The sequence below is a fragment of the Penicillium canariense genome (assembly GCF_028826845.1).
Source record: "Penicillium canariense strain IBT 26290 chromosome Unknown utg000001l_segment0_segment0, whole genome shotgun sequence".
NCBI classification, from domain to species: Eukaryota; Fungi; Ascomycota; class Eurotiomycetes; order Eurotiales; family Aspergillaceae; genus Penicillium; species Penicillium canariense.
This window is the reverse complement of record NW_026622728.1, coordinates 1621695-1649294: the sequence shown is the minus strand read 5'-3', so window position 1 is coordinate 1649294 and position 27600 is coordinate 1621695. Positions and strand designations below refer to the sequence as shown.

Here is a 27600-nt window from a genome sequence, read left to right as displayed (position 1 = left end):
CCCGGTGATTGTCTTGAACACAGCTGCAACAGGGTGCAGAACCGCCGTCAAGATGTCATCTCGACCAGATTTGAAGGTACCTTTCGCCGTCACAGTCCTCTCTGCCCCCCACCGGAAATAACTAACTCGTGTCCCTGAACCCGCTAGGTCGACGACGAAGTCGGCTTCATCCGCTTCTACCACTCGCTCCCCGAGTCCGACAACAATGAAACCGTCCGTGTCTTCGACCGAGGCGACTGGTACTCGTCGCATGGTGCAGATGCCGAGTTTATCGCCCGCACCGTGTACAAAACCACGTCTGTCCTCCGCAACCTGGGCCGCAGCGAGACCGGCGGCTTGCCCTCCGTCACCATGAGCGTGACGGTGTTCCGTAATTTCCTTCGCGAGGCGCTATTCCGCCTCAACAAGCGCATCGAGATTTGGGTATCAGGCGGTACGGGCAAGGGCAACTGGAAGCTGTCCAAGCAAGCCAGCCCGGGCAACTTGCAGGACGTGGAGGAGGAATTGGGCAGTGTGGGTGCGCTGTCGATGGACTCTGCGCCTATCATCCTGGCCGTGAAGATCTCTGCGCGCGCAGCGGAGGCACGAAACGTGGGCGTGTGCTTTGCGGACGCCAGCGTGCGCGAGCTCGGTGTGAGCGAATTCCTGGACAATGATGTCTACTCGAACTTCGAGTCCCTAATCATCCAGCTCGGTGTGAAGGAGTGTCTGGTGCAGATGGATTCCGCCCGGAAGGATGTTGAGCTCGGCAAGATCCGGGCTATTGCTGATAGCTGCGGTGTTGCCATCTCCGAGCGGCCGGCGGCGGACTATGGCGTGCGCGATATCGAGCAGGACCTTACGCGGTTGCTGCGCGATGAACGGTCGGCTGGTACTTTGCCCCAGACAGAGCTAAAACTCGCTATGGGCTCGGCGTCTGCGCTCATCAAGTATCTTGGTGTTATGACGGACCCGACCAACTTTGGCCAGTACCAGCTTTATCAGCACGACCTATCGCAGTATATGAAGCTGGATGCCTCTGCGCTCCGTGCCTTGAATCTTATGCCTGGTCCGCGGGATGGATCGAAGAGTATGAGTTTGTTTGGCCTGCTCAACCATTGCAAAACGCCCGTTGGCAGTCGGTTGTTGGCTCAGTGGCTCAAACAGCCGCTGATGGATCTTGCCGCCATTGAGCAGCGACAGCAGCTGGTGGAGGCATTTGTGGTCAATACAGAGCTGCGGCAGACCATGCAGGAAGAGCATCTGCGTTCCATTCCCGACCTCTACCGCCTTGCCAAACGTTTCCAACGCAAACAGGCTAATTTGGAGGATGTCGTCCGAGTGTATCAGGTGTCTATTCGGCTGCCTGGTTTTGTCAGTGCCTTGGAAGATGTGATGGATGAGCAATACCAGACACCTCTGGACAAAGAGTATACATCCAAACTCCGCAGCCACTCAGACAACCTGGCTAGGCTCGAGGAGATGGTGGAGACTACGGTTGACCTAGCTGCACTCGAAAACCACGAATTCATCATCAAGCCTGAGTTCGACGAAGGTCTCAGGGTTATTCGCAAAAAGCTGGACAAGCTCCGGTACGATATGGATATGGAGCACAGGCGGGTTGCGAAGGATTTGAACCAGGACATGGAGAAAAAGCTCTTCATGGAGAATCACCGTGTGCATGGCTGGTGCTTCCGTCTGACTCGCACGGAAGCGGGCTGCATTCGCAATAAGAAGGGATACCAGGAGTGCTCGACGCAGAAGAACGGTGTCTACTTCACCACCTCGACTATGCAATCTCTTCGTCGGGAGCACGACCAGTTGTCGTCCAACTATAACCGAACCCAGACCGGTCTCGTCACCGAGGTGGTTAATGTTGCTGCTTCCTACTGTCCTGTCTTGGAGCAGCTCGCTGGCGTGTTGGCTCACCTTGATGTCATCGTGAGCTTCGCACACGCGTCCGTCCACGCGCCCGCGGGATATGTTCGGCCCAAGATGCACCCCCGGGGGACAGGGAACACGGTCCTCAAGGAAGCCCGTCACCCATGCATGGAAATGCAAGACGACATCTCCTTCATCACCAACGACGTCTCTTTGATCCGCGACGAATCCTCCTTCCTCATCATTACCGGTCCCAATATGGGCGGCAAATCCACATACATCCGGCAAATCGGTGTCATCGCGCTCATGGCCCAGACAGGCTGCTTCGTACCCTGCACCGAAGCGGAATTGACAATCTTTGATTGCATTCTTGCGCGGGTTGGTGCCAGTGACTCGCAGCTGAAGGGTGTATCCACGTTCATGGCGGAGATGCTGGAGACGGCCAACATCCTCAAGTCTGCCACGGCGGAGTCTTTGATTATCATTGACGAGCTTGGTCGTGGAACGAGCACCTATGATGGCTTCGGCCTAGCCTGGGCTATTTCGGAGCATATCGTCACGGAGATTCGCTGTTTCGGTCTCTTCGCGACTCACTTCCACGAGTTGACCGTGCTGGCGGACCGATACCAGAAGGCCGTGAAGAACTTGCATGTCGTGGCCTTCATCGGCGATGGGACGGACGTCGACGCTAATGCCGATGCTGAGAAGAAGAAGCGGCAAGTCACCTTGCTTTACCGCGTGGAGCCTGGTATCTGCGATCAATCATTCGGTATTCATGTCGCCGAGCTCGTCCGTTTCCCCGACAAGGTCGTCAACATGGCTCGCCAAAAGGCTGAGGAATTGGAGGATTTCTCGACTGCCGAGACTGTGGACCAACAGCAATCGACGCCATCGGTGGACAAGTACTCCCAGGAGGAAGTGGAAGAGGGCAGCGCGCTCCTCAAGGATATGCTGGTGAAGTGGAAGGCCGAGATTGAAGGCAAAGAACTCTCGTCTGAACAGAAGCGCCAAATTATGCGTGATCTTGTCAAGGGAGATGAGAAATTGCAGGCGAACAGAGTGTTCCAGGGCATCAAGGCTCTCTAGCGGTAGTTCATTAGGGCGAGGTTTTGGTATGGCGCCTGGTGTCCTGGGTTGGGATAATCGGAAAAATGCAGTTAAGGAGCACCCTTGTACTATCGAATTTCGGGAAAGATCATTTCATTTTCAACTACCATGCGCCTAAATTTACGGAGTACAAGCAACCGGCGTAAATTGTCCTGACCAACACCCTGTAGATCCCAGGGACAGTCACGTGGGGCCAACCTTAACGGTCTAGACGCCAACGCGCCTCGGAGCCAGCAGAAGCAGCGGCTTGTCCCAAGCTTGTTTGTTGTCCTTCATTCGCTTGTCTATGATTCCCTCAAGAACCCCAATCACGTCAGTTCATCGCTGTTGACCTCCCTTCAATCTCTTTTCCTGGCAAAATCCTCCCTAGACCCTTGCCCTCCAGCTATGCGCGCAAACTAAAAGCGGGCCGCTTGAACCACCCTGATTCATGCACCCCTTTTCCATCCTCACCCTTGGGATCTTTGTCGCGGGCTACACTACCGCTCGGTGGGACCTTGTCACCCGCCTCTACGAGTTGGCCATTTTTGCGTGGGATCACGGTGTTGTGGTATGTTTTGTTGGTGGTGCTTCGGCAACGACACCCCTCTATTTCCCACTGGACCCCAGTGTGCGCCACCGTGAACTTGTTGCTGACGCTCGATTTGTTGGGGTTGGGTGTAGACGAGAACGCTCAAAGGATTCCTATTTCTCTCCATCTTTTTCTTCCTCCTGATCCTACCAATTAATCATCTGGCATCGAGAGAAGGCAGCCTGGTGAGCTTGACCCGAAAGACCTCCAGTGGTGGATAGCTATAGACGGGCATAGCAATGGGGTATCCAGTGCGAATATGCTAACATGTTCACTGTACAGCATCCGCGCCACGTGAATCTCGGTGTCTCCGCACGAGAACAGCTGCGCCGTCGAGGCTCGTTCTAAGGGTTCAGAGGAGGATGACAACATGCTCATGAGCGATGGGCTATTGCGAGTATTTTGGCCATATGATCTCCCGCGATCCTCTTCGCCGGGGGTGATTGTTGGATGGCGCAACTCAGAGCTAGATCTATTCGTGCTCACAGTGCTGGAAGATGTCGAGGTGAGTGATTTTCGGTCTGGAATTGTTCTGCGCTGCGCAACAGAACGCTGATCGCTCTTTTATTCTTTGGAATAGCCACGCAACGTCGACAATGCGCTTCGCGCCGGAATCCTATTTCGAAATAGCCCACACCCGATTGTTCGCATCTTCACCCTCTGCGGCCGATCTCAGATGCATGTGCTTGGTTCGATGAATCCGCGATCACCCCCCACCTCTTTCAGTCCCTCCCATCTCTACGTAAACATGCATTCAGCATCAAGGACTCCACAGATATATTGCCCCCGGGGTCGAACTTGTCCGTCCAGGTCATTATGTTTGACCGTCCGCATCCGACGCGCATGGAGTACATGTCTTTGGATCCCATCTCGCTAGCTTTGGGTGACAAGGTGGTGGCATCAGAGAAACCGAGGCCGGTATCAAACAAGACTGAATCGGAAGAGGAGAAGGCTAAATTGCGGGCTCGACTTGTTGTTGAGAAACTCAAACTTCATACAGTTGTCAAACACGTTCCCTCGCAGAAGGAACAGGCTCTCCCAGTAATCGTCAACCAAGTCAATTGCGCCTATGAAATGGCACAGCTGATGCACAAGAACACGCACCTCATTGGGATTCGTGCGAAGAGAAGTATGAGCGTCGGGGAACGCGTGGTGGAATCTGCTACGACCCTGTGGGGGTTTATCGTCCTTTGCATAGCCCATGTGTTCTGGCAATGGCTCTGGCCTGTCATTACTCGGGTCTTTGTCATAGGACTTGTGGGCCACCGATCCATCGCTGAGGTTGTCTTGCAGGTTCTTGAATGGCGAGCTCGACCAGATGCTGCTGCTCTCAAGGACATCTCTGCAACTGCCCAGCAAGTCGATATACGGCTGCAGCAGTTTTGCTACTGGCCTATTCAGTATGTCAAGCTGCGCCAACGAAAGGACAACTGGGAAAGTGTGACAACCAGCCACCCGGATTACATTCGATTTTATAACAGCCTGTGGCTTGTGGCCAACGATGTAATCATCGGGATTGCCCTTGGATCATATGTGATTGATAATGCAAACTGGGTAGCCTCCCAGATCAACACCGTGCTGACGGGCTGGACCGTGGAAGGACTGCAACGCACCATCTCCTGGTTGATGGATTGGCCAGCTGGCTTGAAGCTCAACAACGAGCTTGCAGCATTCCTCGGTGACCTGTTCCTCTGGGTCATCGAGAATTGGGCTGCATGCATTGCCAATCTACAACCCTACCTCCCGCATATCATCTACATTGTGGGTTGTTCCAGCTTCGCCGGCGCCAGCATGCCAATCGCCCTGTTCTCCGACCTTCTTTCGATTCTCACCGTCCACATTTACTCCTTTTATATCGCATCCGCCAGAATCTTCAACTGGCAGCTCACCATCATCATCTCTCTCTTCCATCTTTTCCGCGGGAAAAAGCGGAATGTCCTGCGTAACCGGATAGATTCATGCGATTACGACCTCGACCAGCTCTTGCTTGGCACCATCCTATTTACCGTCCTCTTCTTCCTTTTACCTACTGTTATTGTCTTTTACTTGACCTTCGCATCGGCTCGGATGTTGATCATTTCAATGAAGGCCGGTTTCGACCTTTGTCTAGCCTTCTTAAACCATTTCCCGCTTTTCGCATTGATGCTTCGTGTCAAAGACTCGCGGCGACTGCCTGGTGGCATTCGATTCGAACTCCGGGATGGATTGTCCAAGAACTCCACCGATGGGGACTCGTCCGCTGTTTCCTATATTCACCTCGAGGTTTGCCTGAACTCGATCCCTTTCGTTATCACCCACACTAACGTCCTGTGCTTAGTCCATTCCACTTCCTCTTCGCGCAATGTTCGACCAGTACTTCCAACTGGGTCACCGACTCCGTGCGCATTACCTTGCCCCACGAGTCATCTTTTGTCTTGTCACAGGCCGCTTCGTCCCACCCATTCATCGTCGCAATTTGTACAGCATGCAATATAGCATGCTGCCTGCGCGGCGTGCAGGCATGTTCGAAGTGTGGTCGATGTTGACTCAGCCCAAGAAAGGTATGAGCGGAAGCGGAGGTTCCGGCTCTATAGGAGGAATCGCTGCCTTGGGCAATCCGATTGCCAAAGTCCCACCGAATTTTGGTCAAGGTGATATTCGTCGACGGGGCCACCGGTGATGCTGAGTCTATGCAATAATACCCTAGTGTATAGATAGCGTCCTGCGCTGAATTATCCTTCTAATAAATATTTGGCTTTGGAGGCGAATTATGTGTTCAACAGTCCTGTGACAGTATGTTTAGTTTAGAACAAGCGACCACCCATGCAAGGGCATGGACAACCCTAAGTACATCCATCTCAAGCAGACCGGGCTACTGATGTAACCACGGACTGGATAAAGCCCAGAACAGAATCCGAGACCCAAGCTGTTCCTCCGCAAACGAAATAAACTCTTCCTTGGTAAAAGGCTTGCTTGTATTCGGATTGATTGCCGCCAAATCAGGCTCTTGCACAGCAACCACGTTGATAGGGACCTTGTTCCGATACTCCGACATATATGGATAGGCGTTATTCTCCATGGTCTGCTTGAAGGGAATATTGTCCGGTCCACCTACACCGACGCCATTTTCGGCGAAAAACTGGAATGAGTCGGACAAGTAATTGTTCTCGTTCGCCCAGCCGCACGGCCAAAAGTTAACATATTGCACGGCGTAGGAGCGGTTAAAGACGCTAGCGGCGTAGCGGGCATTGTCCAGAGTGCCCTCGAAGTAGTCCTGGCAGGTATAGCCAGTGGTATTGTTATTGGACTGGACCTCGATGGCTGTTTCGGGGAGATTAAAGCCGTAAACCTGGCCATCGAACCTGGCAGCAAGAGCCTTCAGCAGGCGCTGGAACCTTTCGCGCACATGAGGGTTCCATTGAGCAGTGGCCCAGCCACCAGCTATGAAGTTGTTGTCGCAATCATCGCCGTCGCATTGGGGTACGCTGCCGTTGTTGTATATTGGGCTGTGGAGGTATTTCGGGACAGGGTTACTGTCAATGCTGAAAGTGCGGTCTTGAATTTGTACCCAGAGACTTTTGCCCTTGGTTTGGGTGTGGTTCAGGTCATTGTCGATGGCAGAGAAGTCGTACTGGTCCTTTCGGGGCTCGAGAGATTTCCAGGTGTACAGGCTTTGGATGCCATGGATTTCGGGGCGCTCTAAGAGGGAGAGTGCTTCATCGTCGATGTCACTGGTATACAGCCACTGAGCCAGGGAGGAAGTGGATGGCTCTTTGAGACTGACAGGAGTAGTAACTGCCAGCAGGCTGCTGCTGAGCAGGTAAAGTCCCAAAGTCAGCCTCATCTTGGCCGGTATAGCTTGGAAAGAATGTGCTGAGTTGAGAAGACTGCGCTATGCGCAAACAGCATGACACATAGCCTTCATTACCTAAACCCTTTCTCATTACAGTTTGCATAATCAACCGCGGCAAGAGGTTCTATGCTTGGCTTTGTTCACCGAGCCACGCGGGTCGCAACCAGACTGAGTAACTTGGATCCACCTTGCTCGGCTCAGACGTGCCCTGTTGTCGGTCCAAGGTTCACTAGCATCGATTACCCAATCCGATTGAGAGCGTTCTGAGACCTGTGAACTTAGTTAAACCTGCATTCAGAGATTTTGAATTTCTCTTAGCTAAATGAGCGGAACTGGTTCGTCTCCACGTACCCTTCTTGGGTCTCGGTCTTCAATTTTGCGGAAAGAGAGAATTGGAGAACCTGAGAAACGCCAGTGTTTCACGTTTGACGGCCGACGTTGCCGATACTGCGCTGCGGCAATGTCTCTCCGCTGGCTACTGTGTTGTGGAATGGTCTCGCAAGGATTTCTATTCTTGAAGGTTTTTTCTGTGTGTGGATCGTCGGAAACTCGTGCTTTTTTCCCGTAAGGTAGCAGCCCATCAATCTAATTATCCCCAATCTTGTCAATCCAAAAATAGTTACGGGACACTCTTTAGGCTGGATGTGATATGGCGCTTTTATATATCAATGATCTTGAAGCCCGTTATTTGTCACGAGTGGTTCAGGCGGGCCGGGTACGCACTATATAGACTGAAGGCCTCCAGACTTCAGCTAAATATCCCCCTGTTTATTTTCTCTGAACTTGTTTTGCCTTAAGATTTTTCGATAAAAATATTGACTGTATTGTTGGGTATTTTCCATGCATTTGGTCTTTATGTTATGCAGAGAAGAGAGATCGCGCTTGAATGTATATTACATGCACCCATTGCCATTTGCGCCTATACTTAACACACGCGTCCTTGCTGCCACAAAAAAACGAAGAAAATAACAAAGGGAATTCACAGAGTAGAGAATATTATGATGAGTCATGCCTCATGACTTCTTAAGAAACTCGGAATCGGTCTCACTGCTGCTCTTTCGAGCGTCATCCAGCATCGTGTCAATGCCCTTCTCCTTAAGAGATTTCTGATCGCCACGAGAAATCGTCAGAAACGGGTATTCAGGTTAGCTTTTAGGGCATGACGCACATTCAGGCAGGTCTTGTACTTCTTGAATAGCTCCTCACAGTCATTCGATGAAGTGTTGCCACGGAGATATTCTGTCTCGCTGTCAGCTACATGTGCCGTTGGCAGGCATGGATAATCAAGACATACTCTCGCTATACCACTTCAGAAAGCAAGTGTCATATTTTCTGGGCAGCTTCATCTTAGTCGCTAAAGTTTCCTGACTATGCAGAATGTAGAAGCCGAAAGAGCGACCTGGAACTCACTCTTTGATGTCATTGCATTCGGGGGCGATCGAGGCGGCCATTTTGATGCACGGTGACCTTGTGTCACGGTGCAACTACTGGTGGCCTCGAATGATCCGGCTCTTGAAGGCAAACTGTTGCTAAGCCGGAATGTTGAAGTGCTGGACGGTCCGCTGGAGAAGAAAGTCGCCGCGGAGGACGAGAGGTTGGCCAATAAAACACCGGCAACCGCTCACCCCCTTTCAGCAGGCGGTCAACGCGCAACTCGCCCTGATTTCAACTTTTTTCGGAGCTGCAGATCTCTTCACTCGGACTCTTTCATTCGGCATCTACAACGGCTTCGAGCTCTGCCCGCCATGGATTCCACAGAGCTCGCTCCGTTCCAGGACAAATTATCGTCTGCCCTGGTGCAGGTGACCCGTACGGTTGGTCAGCTCTCCTCGGAGGACTTGAACTTCCACCGCACTTCGAGCGCGGACTTCGCCGAGTCGCTTGACCAGCAGAGCGAGCGAATTCTCGCGTTGACATCTGCCGTGCTCAAGGCTGCCACCGTTGGAACCGATGTTGATGCACCAGCCCTTGACACCGAAGAATCGCTTGAGGATAATTGGCGTGGGGTGGTAGACGTGATCGACTCGCTTCTAGAGAAAGCCGATGCTTGTCTAGACGAGTTCACGGGTGTGATCAAGAAATTGAGCCCGTCACAAGAAGAGCAAGCCCCGGTGGTAAAAAAGGCGCCCTATTTTCCAACTATCTACGACTACGGACCATCCAAAATCCCGAAGCCGCAATTATTGTTCGATCACAAACCCGATAATGCCGATTTTGGTCCCTTCCACCCTCTTCTCAAAACGAAACCGCACGCAACTGTGGCGCTGGAGAAGTCTCTGGAGCAACAGCAGCTCAATGGTGCAGCCGCACACCCTCATCCTTACGAAACCGAGATTCGCAATGCGCAGTACCCGCAGTCGGTGTACCAGACATGCCCTCCAATCAACTTCCTGCCTTTCGAGGACACCACTGCTACATTCGTCGATACTATGGATGGAGTCAAGGAAATGCTTGAAGAGCTGAAGCAGGCAAAGGAAATTGCGATTGATTTGGAACACCATGATGTGCACTCCTACCATGGCCTTGTGTCCTTGATGCAAATAAGCACACGAAATAAGGACTGGGTGGTTGATACCCTAAAGCCGTGGAGAGAAGAGCTCCAGATCCTCAACGAGGTTTTTGCGGACCCAAAGATCTTGAAAGTCCTGCACGGATCAACTATGGATATCATCTGGCTGCAGCGTGACCTGGGCTTGTATGTGATTGGCATGTTCGACACATTCCACGCCGCCTCTGCATTAGGATATCCCAAGAAGAGTCTGAAATATCTTCTGAAGAAGTTTGTGGATTTCGAAGCCGACAAGCGGTATCAAATGGCCGATTGGCGTGTCCGTCCACTTCCATCTGCCATGTTTGACTACGCACGATCCGATACCCACTACCTTCTCTATGTTTATGATTGTCTGAGGAATGAATTAATCGAGGCATCGACGCCGGAGGAAAGCCTCATTGATTACGTGCAGGAGCGCTCGAAGAACGAGGCGCTGCAAAGATACGAACGTCCGGTCTACGATGCGGAGAAGGGACAGGGCCCAGGCGGCTGGTACGATTTGCTTTCCAGGAATGCGGGAATGCTCTCCAAAGAGCAGTTTGCCGTTTTCAAAGCCGTCCACCAGTGGCGTGATGAAGTGGCTCGAGCCGAGGATGAGGGCTGGCAGTGTGTGTTCCCCAAACATGTGCTCTTCAAGCTTGCTCAGGCCATGCCTCTCGACATGGGTACCTTACTGCGGACCCTTTCGCCTATGACTCCTCTTACAAAGGATCGAGCTGCTGACTTACTTGCCATCATTAAGGAGGCGAAGATTGCGGGTGCCACAGGCCCGGAATGGCGCGATTTCGCACCACCACCCAAAGCACCTGCAAACATGGCTGAGCCTGATATGGATCATGTTGATTTCCCTATTGCTGAGCGTTACGAGACATCTCAGTTCTGGGGCGATGTTTTAGAAGCGCAGGAGCTTTCTGCTCCGGTCTCATACTCCACTGCCGCATCACTCGAAGCTCTACGACTTTCTCTTCCCTTACCCCCAATGCCGACGACTGTCTCCCAGGCTCGTGAGAAGCTGGGTGTTTCCGCGAACACAGAAACCACTTCGGCTCCCAAGGCAGCTCCTGTACCCGCTTCGGCCCCTGAAGAGCCAAAGTATTTCACTGTGAAAGATCTTGGTGGTCCACGCAAGCGAAAGGTCGCTGCAGCTGTCACTCCAGATCAGGAGGTGTCCACGCCCGATAGCTTGGTTGAGTCAATCAACGAGCCAGATTCGACCGAGAAACAACGCAAGAAGTCCCGGAAGGAGAAGAAGGCCAAGAAGGCGACTCAGTCAGGCTCCCAATCTGAGGCTGACTCAACCCCATTCGACTATGGTGCCGCAGAATCAATCCTCAATGTACCTGTCGCATCTGCGATGAGACCCCAACCCAAGAGGACATTCAACCCTTACGCGAAGGCGTTGGAAGCCCCTTCGGGTGCGCGCAAACAAAAGCGGGACGATGCTGGAAAGTCTATGACATTCCGCAAGTAGATGCCCGAGGCTTTAGAGCCTTAGTCTTTCAAAAAGCATCTATGGGGTTGGGGGATTTTTTCTGTATTTGATTTTCTCAGCATAGCGATACCCTTGTGTCAATGGGAAACCCTGGGATTCTTGTACGTATAGAGATCAGGTTCCCTTGAAAATGAAACATTCAAGTTGAACCAACTACTTGCTATCAACACCAGTAGATGTGAAATAAGCCAAACAAAGCGGGAGACGAGATAGACATGCTACCTTACCCTTAAGGATTCTGGTAGGTCTGATATTTAGGCAAGAAGTCATGGCTTTATCTTCGTCATGGTAAATTGTGCTGCAAAGGACGGCTTCAACATTCTCATACTGGATAACCAGGCCATAAAAACGCTGACAATATGAAAAATCGAAGGCACTTGATGTCAATTCCTTTGCAAACTTGACTGAGTAAGCGGTCTTCTAGGTAAAGGCGTATTGACCGTTATAGCATATATTTACGTCTCTTCGTCAGAAAAAAAACCCCACAATCTTAGCTAGCCAGACGCTGTCGAATCCAAATTGATTTGAATACTGCGTTTCTGCCATTTTATGCAAAGTAAATTCACCTCAGCTAATAACACGGGTTTTGATACAAACTAACGGACTCCATGTTTATGAGGCTAGATCGCGTTAGCGCAAGCGGGAACTTATGTCGAGGGTTGGGTGAAGGAAGTGGCAGTCCAAAGGGGATATGAATATGTCCCTTCATAAGCTGGCCATCTTTGATCCAACGCCCTCTCTGCTCATACACGAATTTCTTTACAAAGCTTCTTTCCGTTTGAAGACGGGCTTCACTTATCAGATCCAATTTCACGTTGTAGCAAACAAACTCAATTTCACTGTGCAACCTTGCTCAAAACAATAAATAAAAAATAAAAGCAACAATAATTTGTATTTAGTAGCAGAAGCGATTCCATATTCGTGATCCCAGTCCACAATATTCAGACGTTGAGCACAACCCTACCTCCTCTTTCGTCTGTTGGCCGACTTGGAAGGCGTGAGGTGAAGATTCTCGACATCCGAACATATCTCATCTGGTTTTACGACCTCTTTAACCTCCGAATACTTCTTGGTTGAGGTGGGAGCCTCAAAGTCCAAAGGCCGCAGAGGCGCGGTGTAGAACTCCTGGCTTTCTCCTTTCTTCGTTGAATTCGGGCCTCCAGGGCTCCCACGCTTGGGTCGCTCGCAGCCGAGGAATTGTTTTAAGGCAGGACGAGGGAGCCCCGACTGAGCTTCAGTCAGAAGTAAGCCTGACGTGTCATACGCTGGAAGCTTGATGAAGGCAACCCATTTCTTCAAGCTCCTTATTAGGGTTTTCTGGTCAATGCGAAGCAGCTCTCTGTGAGAGTAGTCGCACTTCTGACAGCGAACCTCAAGCTGATGATGATTGTTGGAGAATTCTGCTAGCAGTAGTTGCTCCACGCGATAAGCATACTGGGTGTACTCTGTCGCGATGGGTTTGGTTACGCCGTAACAGTCGTTGTGTTTGTCGAGCCGACCGAGCTTGGGATGTTCCAAGGTATATCCGATTTTGAACATTCCAGAAAGGCCCGGAGGGGATATAACATAGATATACCCGGATTTCTGACTCCTCGGGCCATCAAGAGGTTGCTTCAAAAGCCAGGTGACGTTCTTAGCCACTGCCTCGTCTTCCATGGTCATTGCACGGCGTAAAGTCTTGATTGGCAATGATTGATTCGAAAGCACCGAAACCCCTTCTTCCTCGAATGGATTCTCTTCTTCATCCGGCTTTATTCCCGTAGAATTCCCCCGTACATCGAGTTCCTTCCGCCACTGTTCTATGGCCTGGGACTCGTGCTTCTTGTGGAAATGACAAATATAGATGCTGGCGAGATTCTGCAAGATTTTGAACTGCGGAGATTCCGGGGCGCATCCGCCAGAAGCGCCAGTGAAGATCTCGAAGTGACTCGCAAACTGTAATCCGGCAAGAATGAGATTATCCCTGGCTATCCGACCCTTGCATCGGCTTTGATCATCTTTCCTGTATGCGCACTCAATAGAAGCAGGGGCGCCATGGTCCCAGTCCACCAACTCCGCCAGAGAGAAAAAGGTTGTTACTAGGGATTCCATGCTCACGAAACGATGTTTCGCCTGGATGGGGCTCTTCTTTTGGGTTCGGACCCTGATTAAAGCAATGAAAAGGGAAGTCTCTCAAGAGGATGAAAAGCCAGTAAAAGTCTCTCAGGTAGTTGAAATTGAGACAACTGTTCAGCTTCCTGCCACAGTGATTTGATTTTAAACCGAAGCCCCCAGCCCTCAGCCCCAAGCTCCTGCCCTTCTGAGGGCTATGTGCTCAATAGACAGCGGCCCCTTATCAGGTTACTCCGCCTCGTGCACGGTATATTGAAGAAACTGGGTCTAGCATGTCCGTGTGAACGACTGCGCACGTTTAGGACAGGGAATATCAAGCTATGCTTTGAATAGTATTATCCCCTTGTGGCAGGTGGGGCTAGGAACGGTGGGGATTGCGATATCGCGAGATCTCTGGTTCGTGGATCAAAACCTCGCTAAGTTGGCGCTTGTACCTTAAGGGGGATGATAGGGGAAGGTGCATGCATTGCTTTCGCCCTTAGACATCGGTTCTCAGCCGCTATAGCAAAGGTACGTTTCACGTATTTTGGGGGCCAAGCCGGGCTGAAAAGCTCCATTGCCCCGGCGTCTGCGTAGCGGGTAAAATGGAGCATGAGCTGAAAGCCATTCTATATTCGGCAAATATTATCTCGTTACGATCATGCTCGGGGTTGCCCGGTATTGTAAAAGTAACATAGCTTTACTTTAACTCTTTCATGATGCTGTATGCCCTGCTAGGTACGTGATAAGAGTATCAAAGTTTTCAGGGGCTTCGGGATCAATCTGGTCATTAAGTTACACGCCTTTCAGGCTTTGGACTCTAGTCCCTGGACACCGTGGTGTCTTCTTGGAGATTGCGGCCTCCAGGTAGCTGGGTCTCACCTGAACCGTTGTACGGGCAGCTTGCGTAGTTCGAAAAGCCATTTTAGACTGTCCTCGCTAGTAGACCAATCCGCAAATATAAAGTGGATCTTTCTCAAGGAGATTGCTGCCATATTTCGGTGCCATGAGGATCACTGCCACCTCGAGCTATCAGAGCAACTTCGTAGCTTTTTCTACAAATAGTGATTCTTGACCAGTCTCTGTATATTCGACCCATCTTTCCGTCCCTCCCGAAAGAGGGATGTCAGCCTCAACGCTGTGAAAAAGCTAAATGCGGAAGTCTAAGGCGAGACCAATGCGCTTCGAAATATTAAGTAATATAAAGAACAATTGCTACCTTATGACTTCTGTTTTCACATATTTTCTCTCTAACCTTGTCATCTCTAAACATTGCATGTTGTTGGAGGTCGACTTCTTGGCGTTTGTCGGATCAATTGGATGTTGCTGTCTTTGTGAGTTTGATAGCTGAATTGGTGAAGATATTCCTAACATCTAGGCCTGAACACGAATAAGGATGCTTATTCCTATTCGTAAATCTTCTTCAACACATTATTCGGATTCGACTTGCTAGTTGGGTAACTTGAATCATATTCGATCGTAAATCTCGCCAAGACTGCTGTTGGGTGCAGAATAGGGGGCAGCACAGGGCCGCGGGCGGTCAAGCGGCGGCTGGCCGTCCAAAGTTACGGGTAGAAAGGCGGCCGTTTCTGGCGCCAGAAGGTGTTATTTTTGGCGTTGAATTCACAGGTCCCTATATTCTATACGTACGGAGTAATTTTTCAATGCTTTGCTTTACTGAAGATGGGATGGGTGGCGATTGAAACTACCTATCGGGGAGCGATCGAGTGTGCTGAATGAATTGATTCCCCACAAGGGATCAGGAAGTGCTATCACGCAGCTTATCTGATTATATGAGCGTTAAATAATTCATTGCCACAGACTTTCCCTTCGAATATACTTCTCTACTTGAGCCTAACGATCCTCAACTAAACGCCCTACCTGACGAATCGGAAGCCGCTAGTTTTCACGTGATGTCCATAGTATCGAGCCAATGATAGAACCCGTTGATCGCGCGGTGGACCTGACTCATCGCCGGCGAGGGGCAGAAATTCCCCGCCAAAGAATTGTAGATTGTCATTGCAAGCAGCCTCCCACAGTGCAGAGTACGGGTCCAATTCTCTTCTTCTTAAGATCAAGGTGACTGACTATTTTTATTTAGCCACCTGTGAATCTCTCACCATGGCGGACGAACCAGGACAACCACCGGCGCTCACCACGCTGAGTCTCGCCGAAAAGGCTCCCGCGTCAAAGGCCGTCGGCCAGGTCATCACCCCTTTTGATGTCTCTGGTGGTGTAGACGAGTCCGGCAAGCCCTTGCCTGTAGACTATGACAAGCTTGTCCGAGAGTTTGGCGCCACTCCTCTCACCCCGGAACTGCTCGAGCGCTTCGAGAAGGTCACTGGCCATCGCCCGCACCGTTTCATGCGCCGCAGCATTGTGTTCAGCCACCGCGACCTGAGCAAGATCCTGGACCGCCATGAGAAGGGCCAGCCTTTCTATCTCTACACGGGACGTGGACCGAGTAGTGACAGTATGCATGTGGGACATACTGTGCCGTTCGAGTTTACCAAGTATGATCGCCTTTATCTTGTCTCTGTATGGCAATTGAAAAGCTAATTCGAGGATTCGTACTTAGGTGGCTGCAAGATGTGTTTGACGTGCCCCTTGTGATTATGATGACCGACGATGAGAAGTACATGCATTCCCAGAAGATCGAGATCGACGACGTCAAGCGGTTCACAAAGGGAAACGCGAAGGATATCGTCGCTGTTGGATTCGATATGAAGAAGACATTCATCTTCAGCGACTTTGACTTTGTTGGCGGCGCTTTCTATGAGAATATCTGCAGAATGGCCAAGCGTATCACAATCAACCAGGTGCGAGGTACCTTTGGCTTCAACGACAGCAACAACATCGGAGAGTTCCACTTCTGCGCCACTCAGTCCGCGACTGCATTTGCCACTAGCTTTCCTCACATCTTCGGTACCGATCGGAAGAAGGTCTCCTCGATCCCCTGCTTGATTCCTTGCGCCATTGACCAGGATCCCTACTTCAGGCAGTGCCGTGAGCACGCCGAGAAGATGAAGTATAAGAAGCCCTCGCTCATTCACTCCATCTTCCTGCCCGCCCTTCAAGGCCCTGGCTCCAAGATGTCTGCGAGTGTGGATTCCTCGGCCATCTTTATGAACGACACGCCAAACAAGATCAAGAACAAGATCAACAAGTTCGCCTTCTCCGGTGGCCAGGAGACCACCGAGCTTCACCGCGAGCTGGGCGGTAATAGTACGGTCGATGTTCCCTTCCAATACCTGACCTTCTTCCTTGAGGATGATGAGGAGCTTGAGCGCATCCGCACTGCTTACGAGAAGGGTGAGATGCTGACCGGCGAGCTGAAGCAAATCTGTATCGCCGAGCTGCAGAAGTACGTGAAGGAATTCCAGGAGCGTCGCGCTCAGGTCACTGATGAAATTGTGGCCGAGTACATGCGACCACGTCCTCTGGAGTGGAAGGGCAACCCTAACCCTGTGGCTGCTGAAAAGAAGTAAAGCCTAGCGAGGCTGGAAATATCTAAACTACCCTTATACCATACCAAAGTGAAAATCAATATCCCTCCGTTTTCGAATGAATGCCAGGGCTTTCGAGCGATCTTTGTCAAATGTATCTAAATCCTTCTCTCCTTCAAGGGAGACTTTGCATCTATTTTGTGTACGATTGGATGCACTTGCGAGTTCTGTGACCTGGATGAATAATTGGCAGCTCTACTTCATAGGTAGGTCAAGACCACCCTGCTAGTTATTGACTCAAAACAACCACGCCGTGCATGAATCCGCGCACTCCATTGCTGAGCCAACACTCTTCGCCGTCGACCAGGTCTGCCCGGGTGATCACTTCCTCCACGCAGAAGCCGTGAGTCAATGCATATCTTCTAGTTGTGCCTGCATTTCCTCCGCTGGTCAATGGTGGTGTCATCCAAACCGGCCCGGGCTTATCTGCGTTTTTCAAGATGTTTCGACGTCGAAAAAACGGAGTCGAAATGCTCCCTTCCATAATCTCTCCATCTGGATTGACTACTAGGACCTCTGACGTTTCCATTGGAGAGCTGATTCCCGCCCTCATTCGAGCAGCCGTATACTCGTCCCGAGCGGTGGTCTTATGGGTCGTGAAGCCAGATGGGGTTATAGACTGTGAATCCACATACACCTGCCAGATGGTCGATTGTGTATCCGTGTAGGGAGAAGGAATCAATAAGTTCAACGGGTCAATGGCTGCAGTAGGATTGACATCGACCGAGGCAGTGCCATTGCAATCCACGACGATTCTCAACCGCCAAGGCTTGTCCCTATCCGGTATGGAGGCATCGAGAAATTCCTCAAAGCTTTCCAAATCTTGTTGTAGAAAGTCTAGGGCGCTGGCCCATTTAAAATGATGGGCTGCACTTATGAGCCGGTCTCGGTGGTAGGGTAGGAGGTAGTAGGGCGACTGCGCTGGGGCTGGATAGCTATCGGTGTCCGCATTGCGAGAGGGTCCCCTTCGGAAGGTCGGGGTCGTATCGAAGGGATGAAATGACCTGGAAAGATGGCATAGAAGTTGCAGATGAAGCTGAGGACATGGTCGCGTGCGTTCAATGGCTTGCTGGAATGTCGTTAATTACGCCCTAAGTTAGTCGTGAGCAGCGTCATCACTAATGGGGGCTCGGCTCAGCACTCGAGCTCAGTCTAGCGCTGCCCCTGGTATCTGGAGAGAAGAGACAGACAATCGAGTAATCGAGTATGGAACTGCACTCGAACTGACATCAAGGTTGTGTTGCACAGGTTGACTGCATATTTTCTGCCGGGCAACCCGGATTGTGCACATTCGTAAGTGGTGATGTGGAGAAGATACGCCCAAGCGTTACCGTCGCGCAGCGCGTGATTGGCCCGTGCTGACTCGCCGAACCCTCGACTTTTCCTCTAAGCTTCCGTCATTTCTCCCTATCTCACACTTTCCGCCTTCTGGCTAAGGACCGGTGCGTTTCAACTCGCTGTCCATCGGCGCATTGCATCTTTAGTTCTTCAGTACTGACCGTGCCCAGAATCAGGACTCTCATAGCATCGGTCGCCGTGTCCGGTTCCCTCAACACATCATGTCGAGCGAGTCGCCATTATCCACGCCCACGCAGAATGTGGTGCTGGACACCTCGAAGCTTCCCGCGTCGACCTCAACATCGGTCTGGGATCGCATCTCGAACTGGGTGTCAGAGAACAAGGCTGTTGTCTACACCATTGCTGGAGTCGCCGTGGTCGTGACCGGCGCTGGAGTCGTCTACTACCTGTCCGACTCTAGCAAGCCGAGCGCTTCATCTACCCCCTCCGCCCCAAAGAAGAGCAAGAACCAACGACGGAAAGAGAAGAAGAAAGCCGAAGAAGAGAAGAAGCCCAAGACTCCCTCGGTACAGGATGGTTTGTGGCCCATATTGATTGTCATAATACGATGGCTGAACCGCGACTGACATCACCATAGAGCCTGCGGTCAAAAAGACCGAAGAGCCCGCCGATGATCTACCGGATGTTGATGAGGCGACCGTTGGTCAGCTGTCTGAAGAGGTGTGATTCCTATTGAAATTGAAGCTTGTGAACCGCAGGGCAACTACTAACCGATGCACGGAAGACCCGGAAGGAGTATGCTGCCAAGTTGAAGGCCGCCGGTAACAAGGCTTATGGCGCCAAGGAATACAACAATGCTATTGAGCTATATGGAAAGGCCATCATTTGCAAGCCTGACCCCGTTTTCTACTCGAACCGCGCCGCCTGCTACAATGTTTTGTCGGAGTGGGAGAAGGTCGTGGAGGATACCAGCGCTGCGCTTGCGATGGATAGCGAGTACGTGAAGGCCCTGAACCGGAGAGCCATTGCCTATGAGCACCTGGGCAAGTTCAGCGAAGCTCTTCTTGATTTCACTGCCAGCTGCATCATCGATGCTTTCTCCAACGATGTCAGCCGCAACTCCCTCGAGCGCCTGCTGAAGAAGGTTGCCGAGCAGAAGAGCAAGGCCATCCTCGAGGCCCGCAGCAAGAAGCTGCCCAGCGCCACCTTTGTTTCCAACTACCTGCAGAGCTTCCGCTCTCAGGCTCTTCCTGAGGGCCTGGAGGAATCCGTTGAGCTGAGCGAGGATTCCGGCAAGGGCCTGCTGCGCAAGGGTCTTATTGCCATGGGTAAGAAGACCGGTGATGGTTACGAGGAGGCCGCTGCTGCTTTCGAAAAGGCCCTTGAGGTTGGCGATCTCGGTGATTTCGAGGCTCTTGCTCTCAACATGCGGGCCACTTTTACCTATCTTGGCGGCAACGCCAACGGTGCGCTGGAAGGTCTGAACAAGAGCGTGGAGATGCAGCCATCTCTAGTCCAGAGCTACATCAAGCGCGCCAGCTTGCACCTTGAGCTCGGTAAGCTTACCTCAAACGTAGCTTTATCAGGCTATTTGCTGACTGTTGATTAGGAAACAAGGATGCTGCTGCGGACGACTTTGAGCTCGCCATCACTCACAACAAGGATGACCCCGACATTTACTATCACCGCGCTCAGCTCCACTTTATCCTGGGTGAGTTCGCGGAGGCCGCCAAGGACTACCAGAAGTCCATCGATCTCGACCGGTCTTTCATCTACTCGCACATCCAGCTTGGTGTTACCCAGTACAAGATGGGCTCCGTTGCATCGGCCATGGCTACTTTCCGCCGCTCGGTGAAGAACTTCGAGGAGGTCCCTGATGTCTACAACTACTACGGCGAGCTTCTGCTTGACCAGCAGAACTACTCGGAGGCAATCGAGAAGTTCGACAAGGCCGTTGAGATGGAGAAGCTCAGCAAGCCCATGGGTATCAACGTCCTTCCCCTGATTAACAAGGCTCTGGCTCTCTTCCAGTGGAAGCAAGACTTCCAGGAAGCCGAGAACCTGTGCCAGAAGGCTCTTATCAGTAAGTTCCCAGCCGATGCGTCTGCGTCACTAAAGTTTCACCGATTGGAATACTAATTCTCGGTGCAGTCGACCCCGAGTGCGATATTGCCGTGGGCACCATGGCCCAGCTGCTCCTCCAGCAGGGCAAGGTCTCGCAGGCCCTCAAGTACTTCGAGCGGGCTGCTGAGCTTGCCCGTACCGAGGCCGAAATCATCAATGCTATCTCCTACGCCGAGGCCACCCGCACCCAGCTGGAGGTTCAGGAGAAGTACCCCCAGCTGGCCGCCCGGCTGAACGCCATGGGTGCCATGGGTGGTGCCCCACCTGGCATGTAAAGCAGCCAGTCCGGCTTCCTTTTTGTGTTCCGCCTTCTCGCCATCCAGACTTCCCTCTTCGTTCGCTTCGTTTCTTCGCCTCCCGGATCTGGACTCGGGTGCATGTCTGATTAACCCTTCGATTCTGGTCTTCGGTCTTCGGTCTCCTCTTCGGCTCGGCTCCACGGTGTCTCGACCAGCAAACTTTTCTCCTCACTGTATTTAGTATCCCTCTCCTGACATATTCCCTCTTACCACCTTCTTTTGGTCTTTTATTTTGGGGGGGCACCGGGGCAGAGTTATACCGGAGTTGCGATCCGGGATGTTTGGACCACCGCTGGAGTCCGGACCACATTGCATGGGGTTGTGAACATGTGGAGAGTAATTTGTGTACCATAGAGGTGAATGTGATGTCCTTTTGATATAGCGTGGCATCGAGTCGTGGATCATCCAGCGTACTGCATAGCGTACTGCGGAGTAGTAGTCTCCGTAGCTTGGTTGTCCGGGGCAGGCTCCACTTGGCGATTGCCGTCAAAGCGGCGATAAGAGGTGGCTGCCCCACCTGACCGAACTACGACTATAAACGACCTCATCGCCTTATCGGCCTGATCACTCCGTCTTAACGCCCTTTTGAGTTCGCTTCTTGACTCATCCCGCCGGGAGACAAAGGAGTTGTGCCCACTAGATTACTTCCCTCAGCAGTGGTTCCGTGCCTGCTGGTCCAAGGGTCCCATAGGGCCGGGCCCGCAAAGTCTCAGAAGCCTTGACCTCAACCTGATTCATCATCTACCCCTCTTCCCTCTCACCTTCCTTTCCCACCTTTCAACCTTCCGCCTTCCTGCACCTTCATCCATATTTCAGCGCCTAGTTGGGCTTCCTGTTTGGGCCCTGACACCTCGTCTACCTCCTCTGTTCACTTAGGCCGGGTATATCCGGTAAGCTTCCATCTGCTCCGGCCATCTTGCTTACCTTACTGCCACTGCAGCCTGGCAACTTCCCGAACCTGCCGCGCTGACCATCTAACATCCCCGTTATATCCCACGTTCTTTGCTAACGTCTCTCCGCTAAAACGCAGTTCCTCTGACCCTAGGCTTCTGCCTTCTCAACCACACATGAAATTCACTGCAACTACTGTTGACATCAGTCACCATGCCTGAGCCCGAAGGTATGTACGGCGGATTCTATGCAGCGCCCCTCACTCTATATCACCATACACGTACTGACATCGCTTTTTCTACAGCTTTGATTACCCTCAAGCCCCTCAGCCCCGACTCTTCGTTCACCCGAAGCTTCACTCTTTCCAGCCGCAATCCAGTCTTCGAAATCGGCCGATCTTCCAAGCGTGGTGCTAAGAACCGCACGCCCGGCAAAGATAATGGATGGTTCGACTCTAGGGTGATGTCTCGTGATCATGCCGAGCTAGCATTCTCCAGGATCCAAGAGGTATTATTGCCAAACCACTCTCTCGCTCCCCCGATAGACCATGCTGAGCATCGAATTTCCCAGAAAATGATCTATATCTGCGATTCTGGATCGACTCATGGTACCTATTTGAATGACGCTAAGCTTATCACCGGCGATGATACCCCGTTGAGCAGCGGAGATATCATACAATTCGGCATAGATGTTGACCGCGGTCGTGGTGCGTCATCATATCCCTATGGATATCGCGTTACTAGATGTCATGATAAGCTAATATTACCCATAGAAGAGTTCCCGGCTCTGAGAGTTTGTTGCGAAGTCACCTGGTCTGAATCCAATTCTCTCGAGAGCTACCCTTGCGAACCATCGGACCTGTTAGACTGCCATGTTGTCGAACCGGTAGCAAGCACCTTTGGATCGAAGTCAGCATCTGAGCTTCGTCATAGCTGTTCTACCAACACATTCTGTGTTCCGGACGATGACGATAGTGATGTTGAGGAGATTCCGGCCAACCAGACCCCCAACCTCAAGATCATTGGACGAGACGGAGCCGTTCTTTATGATGAAAGCAACTACGAGAATCACCAAGAGTCGCAGCAGCAAGATTTGCCTCTGCCTTCCGATCCCCATAATTCTGACTGGGAGGTGTTCCCTATCGAGGGTTCACACGAGGAATACTCAGACTCGAGCAATGGAGAGGACTCAGAACTTGACTCTGACCCTTCCTCGTTCAATCAGGTCGGCGATAGTGCTGAGAGAGTGGCACGAACTCTCGATGTAGTTCAGCCCATTTCAGCCCTTGAGAGCAAGCTTTCAGGGTCGGAATCTGACTCTGAGCTTGAATCCGATGCCGATTATGATGATGAGTATTCCGTCGGCGAAGAGGAGGAATGTATTGACCCGAGCATCTTAATTCAGCAGGACAACACTGCAAATATACCTTTCAACGAAGCTATCCATACCTTGTCAAATGGTGGTCTTGCGCCCAGGCCATATTTCAAGGTTGAAATGCCGAAGCAAATTCCAGAGCCCACGCCGAATCAACACATCGTTTTTCAAAGTCGCTTCCCGGAGGTTCCCATTACTCCTCTATTGAACCACAAATGCGAAGAAGACGATGGGAATAGGCGTCTTGGTCGTTTGAGCATTCATGATGTGTTGAATAACTACCACGATGGACCCTTTGCCTGCCCCAGTGAACCCACTAAGGATGCTGCTTCGGACGAGGTATCAGCGGTCGGAGCGTCCGGCTCAGCTTCCTTGAAGCGGAAAGCTTCTGAAATGGAGTCACAGGATGCTCAGCAGGATGCTCAAATTCTAGAGTCGGCTACGCCACCCTCTAATGAAAAGCTGGATCTCGAGACAATCTCCAGTTCCCAGGTGGCCGAGGCCATTAGTTCTGCCTTGTCTGAGAGCTCTGAAGGTGAACGCCCAATGAAGCGAGTCAAGGATACTCACACTCCGTCCAGCAAGGTCGCAAGCTACACCGCCACTGCCGTGGTCAGTGCCCTGCTCGGTGGTTTGGGCACCATTGCTCTTCTGGCTGCCCTCCCGGCAGAATACTTCCAGTAAATAGCGATGTTCCCAATGTTGGACATGGCTAGGGGTTGCGCACGGAGTTTCGAATTAACACAGTTCTTCTTCCCGCAATGCCAATTTACCTGGAAGATCTCAACTCATGGAGGAGGTTGGTGAACCTGATTTATTTTATTCGTTCTGTGGTCTTGTCAACCCAAAGCACGATCCATATCGGGAATCTGCTGTGCGTCACAGAATGACTGGAGTTGCAAGGACTAGGAGTTAATACGTTGTTTGGCGGCTACTTTGGTTTCTGCTTTTCCCCTGCCCTTTTTGTTTTCCCATTGCTTTCACTGCCCATGGAGAACCTTGTGGTCTTGCGGCCATGACCTTGTCCTGGGCTTCCACTCAGCATCGCTCATGATATCTACTTCCTGTTCCAACCTTGATTACCACACAGATCGTAACGCGTTGCAAGAATGAATTCTTTCCTAAGTTACCTCTCTCGGACTCCATCTAACTCCCTTGTGAGACTTCGGATTACCTTGTAGTACTGGCTAAACAGTCTCTGACTGGCGCGTGACGCCCCTCAATATCGGCGATGCTGGCGCACCCGTGCTGCCCTGCCAGGTACAGCTCTTTTGTCGCTGGCCTTGCTTGAAAGTATGGGGTGTGCTGTAATGCCGTTGCTTCGGAATCGAGGGTCTGAAAGGCTTATGCTGTGATTTGAGGGTACATAAACGTATTTTGCTGGGCAGGTTTTGGATGGTTCCCGAGGACATGTGATATTTCGTGTTGTATATGATCTTTGGAAAGGCACTTGACTCTCCGGACCGTTTCATTGGTCAGTTCTGTTTCAATACGACCATCTGTCAGATCTCGATATACCTCGATACCACAAGAATTAGTAAAGCCCGAGCCTCCGGACTGGCGGTAGTATTATTCGCCAGATAATGGTCCACTGGGAGTCCAGGGCCTCGCTGGTTGAAATATCGACCACGGCCGAAAGCCCAGGCGACCCTTCCTGCCCCCGGGGCCGAACCAGATTACGCATTCTTCTGATTTAAAGGTAGTACCGGCGCGAATATCACAAGGTGTCTCGTCAATCAGACTGCAGCTTTCATGCCGATTTCGTGTCAGCTGACTGGCGAGTTTCTTTGACTCGGTGGCAGGCCTGGTCATCACCTTTCCCCCCTCTCTGGCAAGGATAGATGGTGCCACCACTGCGTCCTGTCAGGCGGGCAATTAGAACTATGGAGACGAACGAGGTATCCCGAGACTCTCAGACTTGTTTCTACCCCGGCAGTCTCAGAAAGCCGTTCAATATGCTAATGGTGGGCTGGGCCTGCAGTCGAGTCCGCGAGCTACCGCCAGTACGAAGCCGTTTCCCCAGCCCGCATTGAAATCATAAGCCTAGCGCGTGATGGAGAATGACTGGCTGCAGACCACTTCCTCGGCGCCTCGAGCTGGTCAAACGAACCCAGGTGAGTTCCTCCCAGTGAGTCCTTTGTCTGTTCTTGGCTATTGAATGCAGTCGTTAGTTACATACTGCACGTGCACCGCCAGCGCTTGCATGCGAACACACTGACTCGACTGCCACCCTCTCACAAATCCAGGCACATCTCTTAGTGCTGACTGGCTGCACACGGGTGCAAAGCGGAGAATATACTGCTCTTAAAATGCGTCACCACAGCGCCTCAGCTCTTGAGTGTATCTGGGATCCGCTTTGGATCTCAACGGCTGCAAGGGAATTCCTTGTCCATGCCACATTTCTGAATGGCAGTGAGCCTTGATATAGCCCGATTCGTACTTTTCTTGCCGCTTTATCCCAATATGAAAACAACTATCCGGTCCCTCGGGCGTCTTGCGGGACGGATACCCACCCGGGGCAGCAGACGTAATGGTCATGTCCTTCCTATCTCGGACCTCCCGCCACGACATTCAGGGAGGCGTGCTCCTGTGGTACAGATTCTGGCAGCATACAATTGGTAGTATGTCTAATGTTTCAACGTGCTCCTGGCCCTGCTATTCGTCCATCATAAGGCGTTCCCTCTGTATATGCGAAAGTCGTGGTGACCCACATCATGATACAAGCCAAGGAAATACGTGCTAATCCCGGAACAGACCACTGTCGCATCAAGATTAGCCAGCATCATGACTCGTTACAAAGACATATTTGGTCACCACGGCACATGCTTGAGACGGACAAGAAAACGCGATGCAATCCGTTTAGTTCTAGGGCACACGCACCATCATTCATTGCAAGAGGCATCGCCCGAGCGCTCCATCACCTAATTGCTTGTGCACACCCACTGTCTTGGATCCGAGCCTGGCGCTTCCTACCTCATTTTTATGGCTTCTGCCTGATGCAGATGACCATCTGACTGCCAGCATGGGTCGGTATCATAAATGTCTCCTGCAACCCCACCCGCTAAGCCCGTCGAGATGCAAAGAATATATTGTTTCAAAAATGGCAAGTACTCATATGAAGCTGACAAATGCCATATCGTGAATAGCGCAGCCGTCGGTCCAATTGTGTGATTTGTACATCTCAGAAATGAGATCATCCATGTATGGTCCTCTGCAGCTACCCGTGGGTGGAAGACCCCATTCATGATCCCACTAGCGGGCAGGCCCGACTGATTTTTCCAACCTGGGTGAATGGCTGTGCGTAAACTGCATGCACTTGGGATTTGGTCAAGCCCCGACAACCCTGGATAGCCACTAACCCTATCCACCAATCGTAGCACAAGGCTACGGTGGCTGCCATGCGGCCAGGCTTTATTTTCCGGCCGCAACGCCAAGTTCTATCTGGGTGATGTCCTACCCAACACTAGGGCTGCCACTCATTCGCGGTTTCTGACTGATCCCTGTTGAATAATCCCGGTTTTGTTCTTTTTTGGTGCCTCGAGCCGCTTCTATTGAAAATCACCGGTCAGTATCTGGACCATGGTTACGGTATAATGGCAGTGGCTGCCGTTCTACCCTAGCTCCTTTGTGAACTAGGTAGTCATTAGACCATGCCCATAGTTCAGTCAGATGAGTTTTGATCAACATGATACGCAAAGTCAGCTTTCGTCCCCCACCAGCTCGGCCAGTTTCAGTGAGTGTGTTGGGCCAGGAACCAGACACGCCATCTTGCAGGCCTCCGATATACCCCTCTAGGTCTCAGGGTCATATTAGGCCCCAGACGGTGAATTACCGTTCTCCCATTATGCCAGATCTACTCCTGTCGGTTTCATAGGTGGGTCTGTCGAATTCCGGAAATACATTATTTGTGCCAAATTGACCGACTCATGCATTGAAAAATACTCACCTTGACCTGCAAGAAGGGCAGTCATTTCAGCATAACCTCCTGCTGATCAGTCAGATAGCCGGGATATCCTTTGGGTTCCCTGCGTCGTGGTATTTCCCCGTTCGGTTTTTCCTGTTCTTGGCTTTTTTTCTTTTCTTTTTCTCTCAGAGAATGTAACCTTTGATGTTGAGATATCGTGTGCCACCAGTACCTCTCGCGTAGAAGAGCTTAACCTCCGGATCTTATTACATTCTGGCCTGGGTAGAATTCTACCCTTGTCTGGTCGCTGACTCGCGCACTTCCTGTTGTTCCGACGTTGGCCTTCTCCGGGGGTATATTGATATAACCTCGACTCGCCCTTGATTATCCCGCCGCCTGCAACGCCCACCATAACCGTGAAGCGAGCACAGAAAATATATCTACCTCTCTGCGTCATAAACGAAGTATACGATACCTCGCCTATATTGTCAAACTCGCCCTGCACCACTCCTATTTCAGCATCGCGCGATATACTTCGCTGCATGGGCCCGCGCTTTTTATTCTATGCAATGACTTCGTCGAACGTTTCAGTCTTCCACCTTGACCCTGATCATATATCCTGCATCGGGGGACGCACGGTCTTGACATGCCAGAACTGTGCTGGGAATGCCCCGAGGTAGAGACTCCCCCCGATATAAC

The 27600-nt window shown here is 51.6% G+C and overlaps 10 protein-coding genes across 10 annotated transcripts; 6 read left to right on the top strand and 4 right to left on the bottom strand.

Annotated features, from left to right (window-relative positions):
• Positions 1-52: 52 nt before the first annotated feature.
• Positions 53-2946, top strand: N7482_000564 (mismatch repair ATPase MSH2; the record flags this gene model as incomplete). The annotated part of the gene is made up of 2 exons (XM_056682689.1): positions 53-76; positions 148-2946. 2 exons carry the CDS (start codon positions 53-55, stop codon positions 2944-2946), a joined length of 2823 nt encoding a protein of 940 aa, XP_056546295.1.
• A 451-nt stretch (positions 2947-3397) lies between these two features.
• Positions 3398-6197, top strand: N7482_000563 (phosphatidylinositol N-acetylglucosaminyltransferase; the record flags this gene model as incomplete). Its single annotated transcript, XM_056682688.1, has 6 exons — positions 3398-3577; positions 3631-3723; positions 3821-3842; positions 3895-4043; positions 4169-5800; positions 5856-6197. The coding sequence occupies 6 exons, from the start codon at positions 3398-3400 to the stop codon at positions 6195-6197; spliced, it is 2418 nt and encodes an 805-aa protein (XP_056546294.1).
• Positions 6198-6389: 192 nt separating this feature from the next.
• On the bottom strand, positions 6390-7361 carry N7482_000562 (uncharacterized protein; the record flags this gene model as incomplete). Its single annotated transcript, XM_056682687.1, has 1 exon — positions 6390-7361. The coding sequence occupies one exon, from the start codon at positions 7359-7361 to the stop codon at positions 6390-6392; it is 972 nt and encodes a 323-aa protein (XP_056546293.1).
• Positions 7362-8383: 1022 nt separating this feature from the next.
• N7482_000561 (uncharacterized protein) lies at positions 8384-8821 on the bottom strand (the record flags this gene model as incomplete). The annotated part of the gene is made up of 4 exons (XM_056682686.1): positions 8384-8476; positions 8539-8609; positions 8665-8738; positions 8781-8821. 4 exons carry the CDS (start codon positions 8819-8821, stop codon positions 8384-8386), a joined length of 279 nt encoding a protein of 92 aa, XP_056546292.1.
• A 294-nt stretch (positions 8822-9115) lies between these two features.
• N7482_000560 (exosome nuclease subunit RRP6) lies at positions 9116-11392 on the top strand (the record flags this gene model as incomplete). The annotated part of the gene is made up of 1 exon (XM_056682685.1): positions 9116-11392. The coding sequence occupies one exon, from the start codon at positions 9116-9118 to the stop codon at positions 11390-11392; it is 2277 nt and encodes a 758-aa protein (XP_056546291.1).
• A 981-nt stretch (positions 11393-12373) lies between these two features.
• On the bottom strand, positions 12374-13504 carry N7482_000559 (GIY-YIG nuclease family protein; the record flags this gene model as incomplete). Its single annotated transcript, XM_056682684.1, has 1 exon — positions 12374-13504. One exon carries the CDS (start codon positions 13502-13504, stop codon positions 12374-12376), a length of 1131 nt encoding a protein of 376 aa, XP_056546290.1.
• Positions 13505-15625: 2121 nt separating this feature from the next.
• Positions 15626-16992, top strand: N7482_000558 (tryptophan--tRNA ligase WRS1; the record flags this gene model as incomplete). The annotated part of the gene is made up of 2 exons (XM_056682683.1): positions 15626-16017; positions 16083-16992. The coding sequence occupies 2 exons, from the start codon at positions 15626-15628 to the stop codon at positions 16990-16992; spliced, it is 1302 nt and encodes a 433-aa protein (XP_056546289.1).
• A 247-nt stretch (positions 16993-17239) lies between these two features.
• Positions 17240-18126, bottom strand: N7482_000557 (aminotransferase class IV; the record flags this gene model as incomplete). Its single annotated transcript, XM_056682682.1, has 2 exons — positions 17240-18075; positions 18099-18126. 2 exons carry the CDS (start codon positions 18124-18126, stop codon positions 17240-17242), a joined length of 864 nt encoding a protein of 287 aa, XP_056546288.1.
• Positions 18127-18569: 443 nt separating this feature from the next.
• tom70 (putative mitochondrial outer membrane translocase receptor (TOM70)) lies at positions 18570-20708 on the top strand (the record flags this gene model as incomplete). Its single annotated transcript, XM_056682681.1, has 5 exons — positions 18570-18885; positions 18947-19012; positions 19068-19865; positions 19919-20392; positions 20461-20708. 5 exons carry the CDS (start codon positions 18570-18572, stop codon positions 20706-20708), a joined length of 1902 nt encoding a protein of 633 aa, XP_056546287.1.
• A 1128-nt stretch (positions 20709-21836) lies between these two features.
• N7482_000555 (FHA domain protein) lies at positions 21837-23681 on the top strand (the record flags this gene model as incomplete). The annotated part of the gene is made up of 2 exons (XM_056682680.1): positions 21837-21852; positions 21928-23681. 2 exons carry the CDS (start codon positions 21837-21839, stop codon positions 23679-23681), a joined length of 1770 nt encoding a protein of 589 aa, XP_056546286.1.
• Between the last annotated feature and the right edge of the window lie 3919 nt (positions 23682-27600).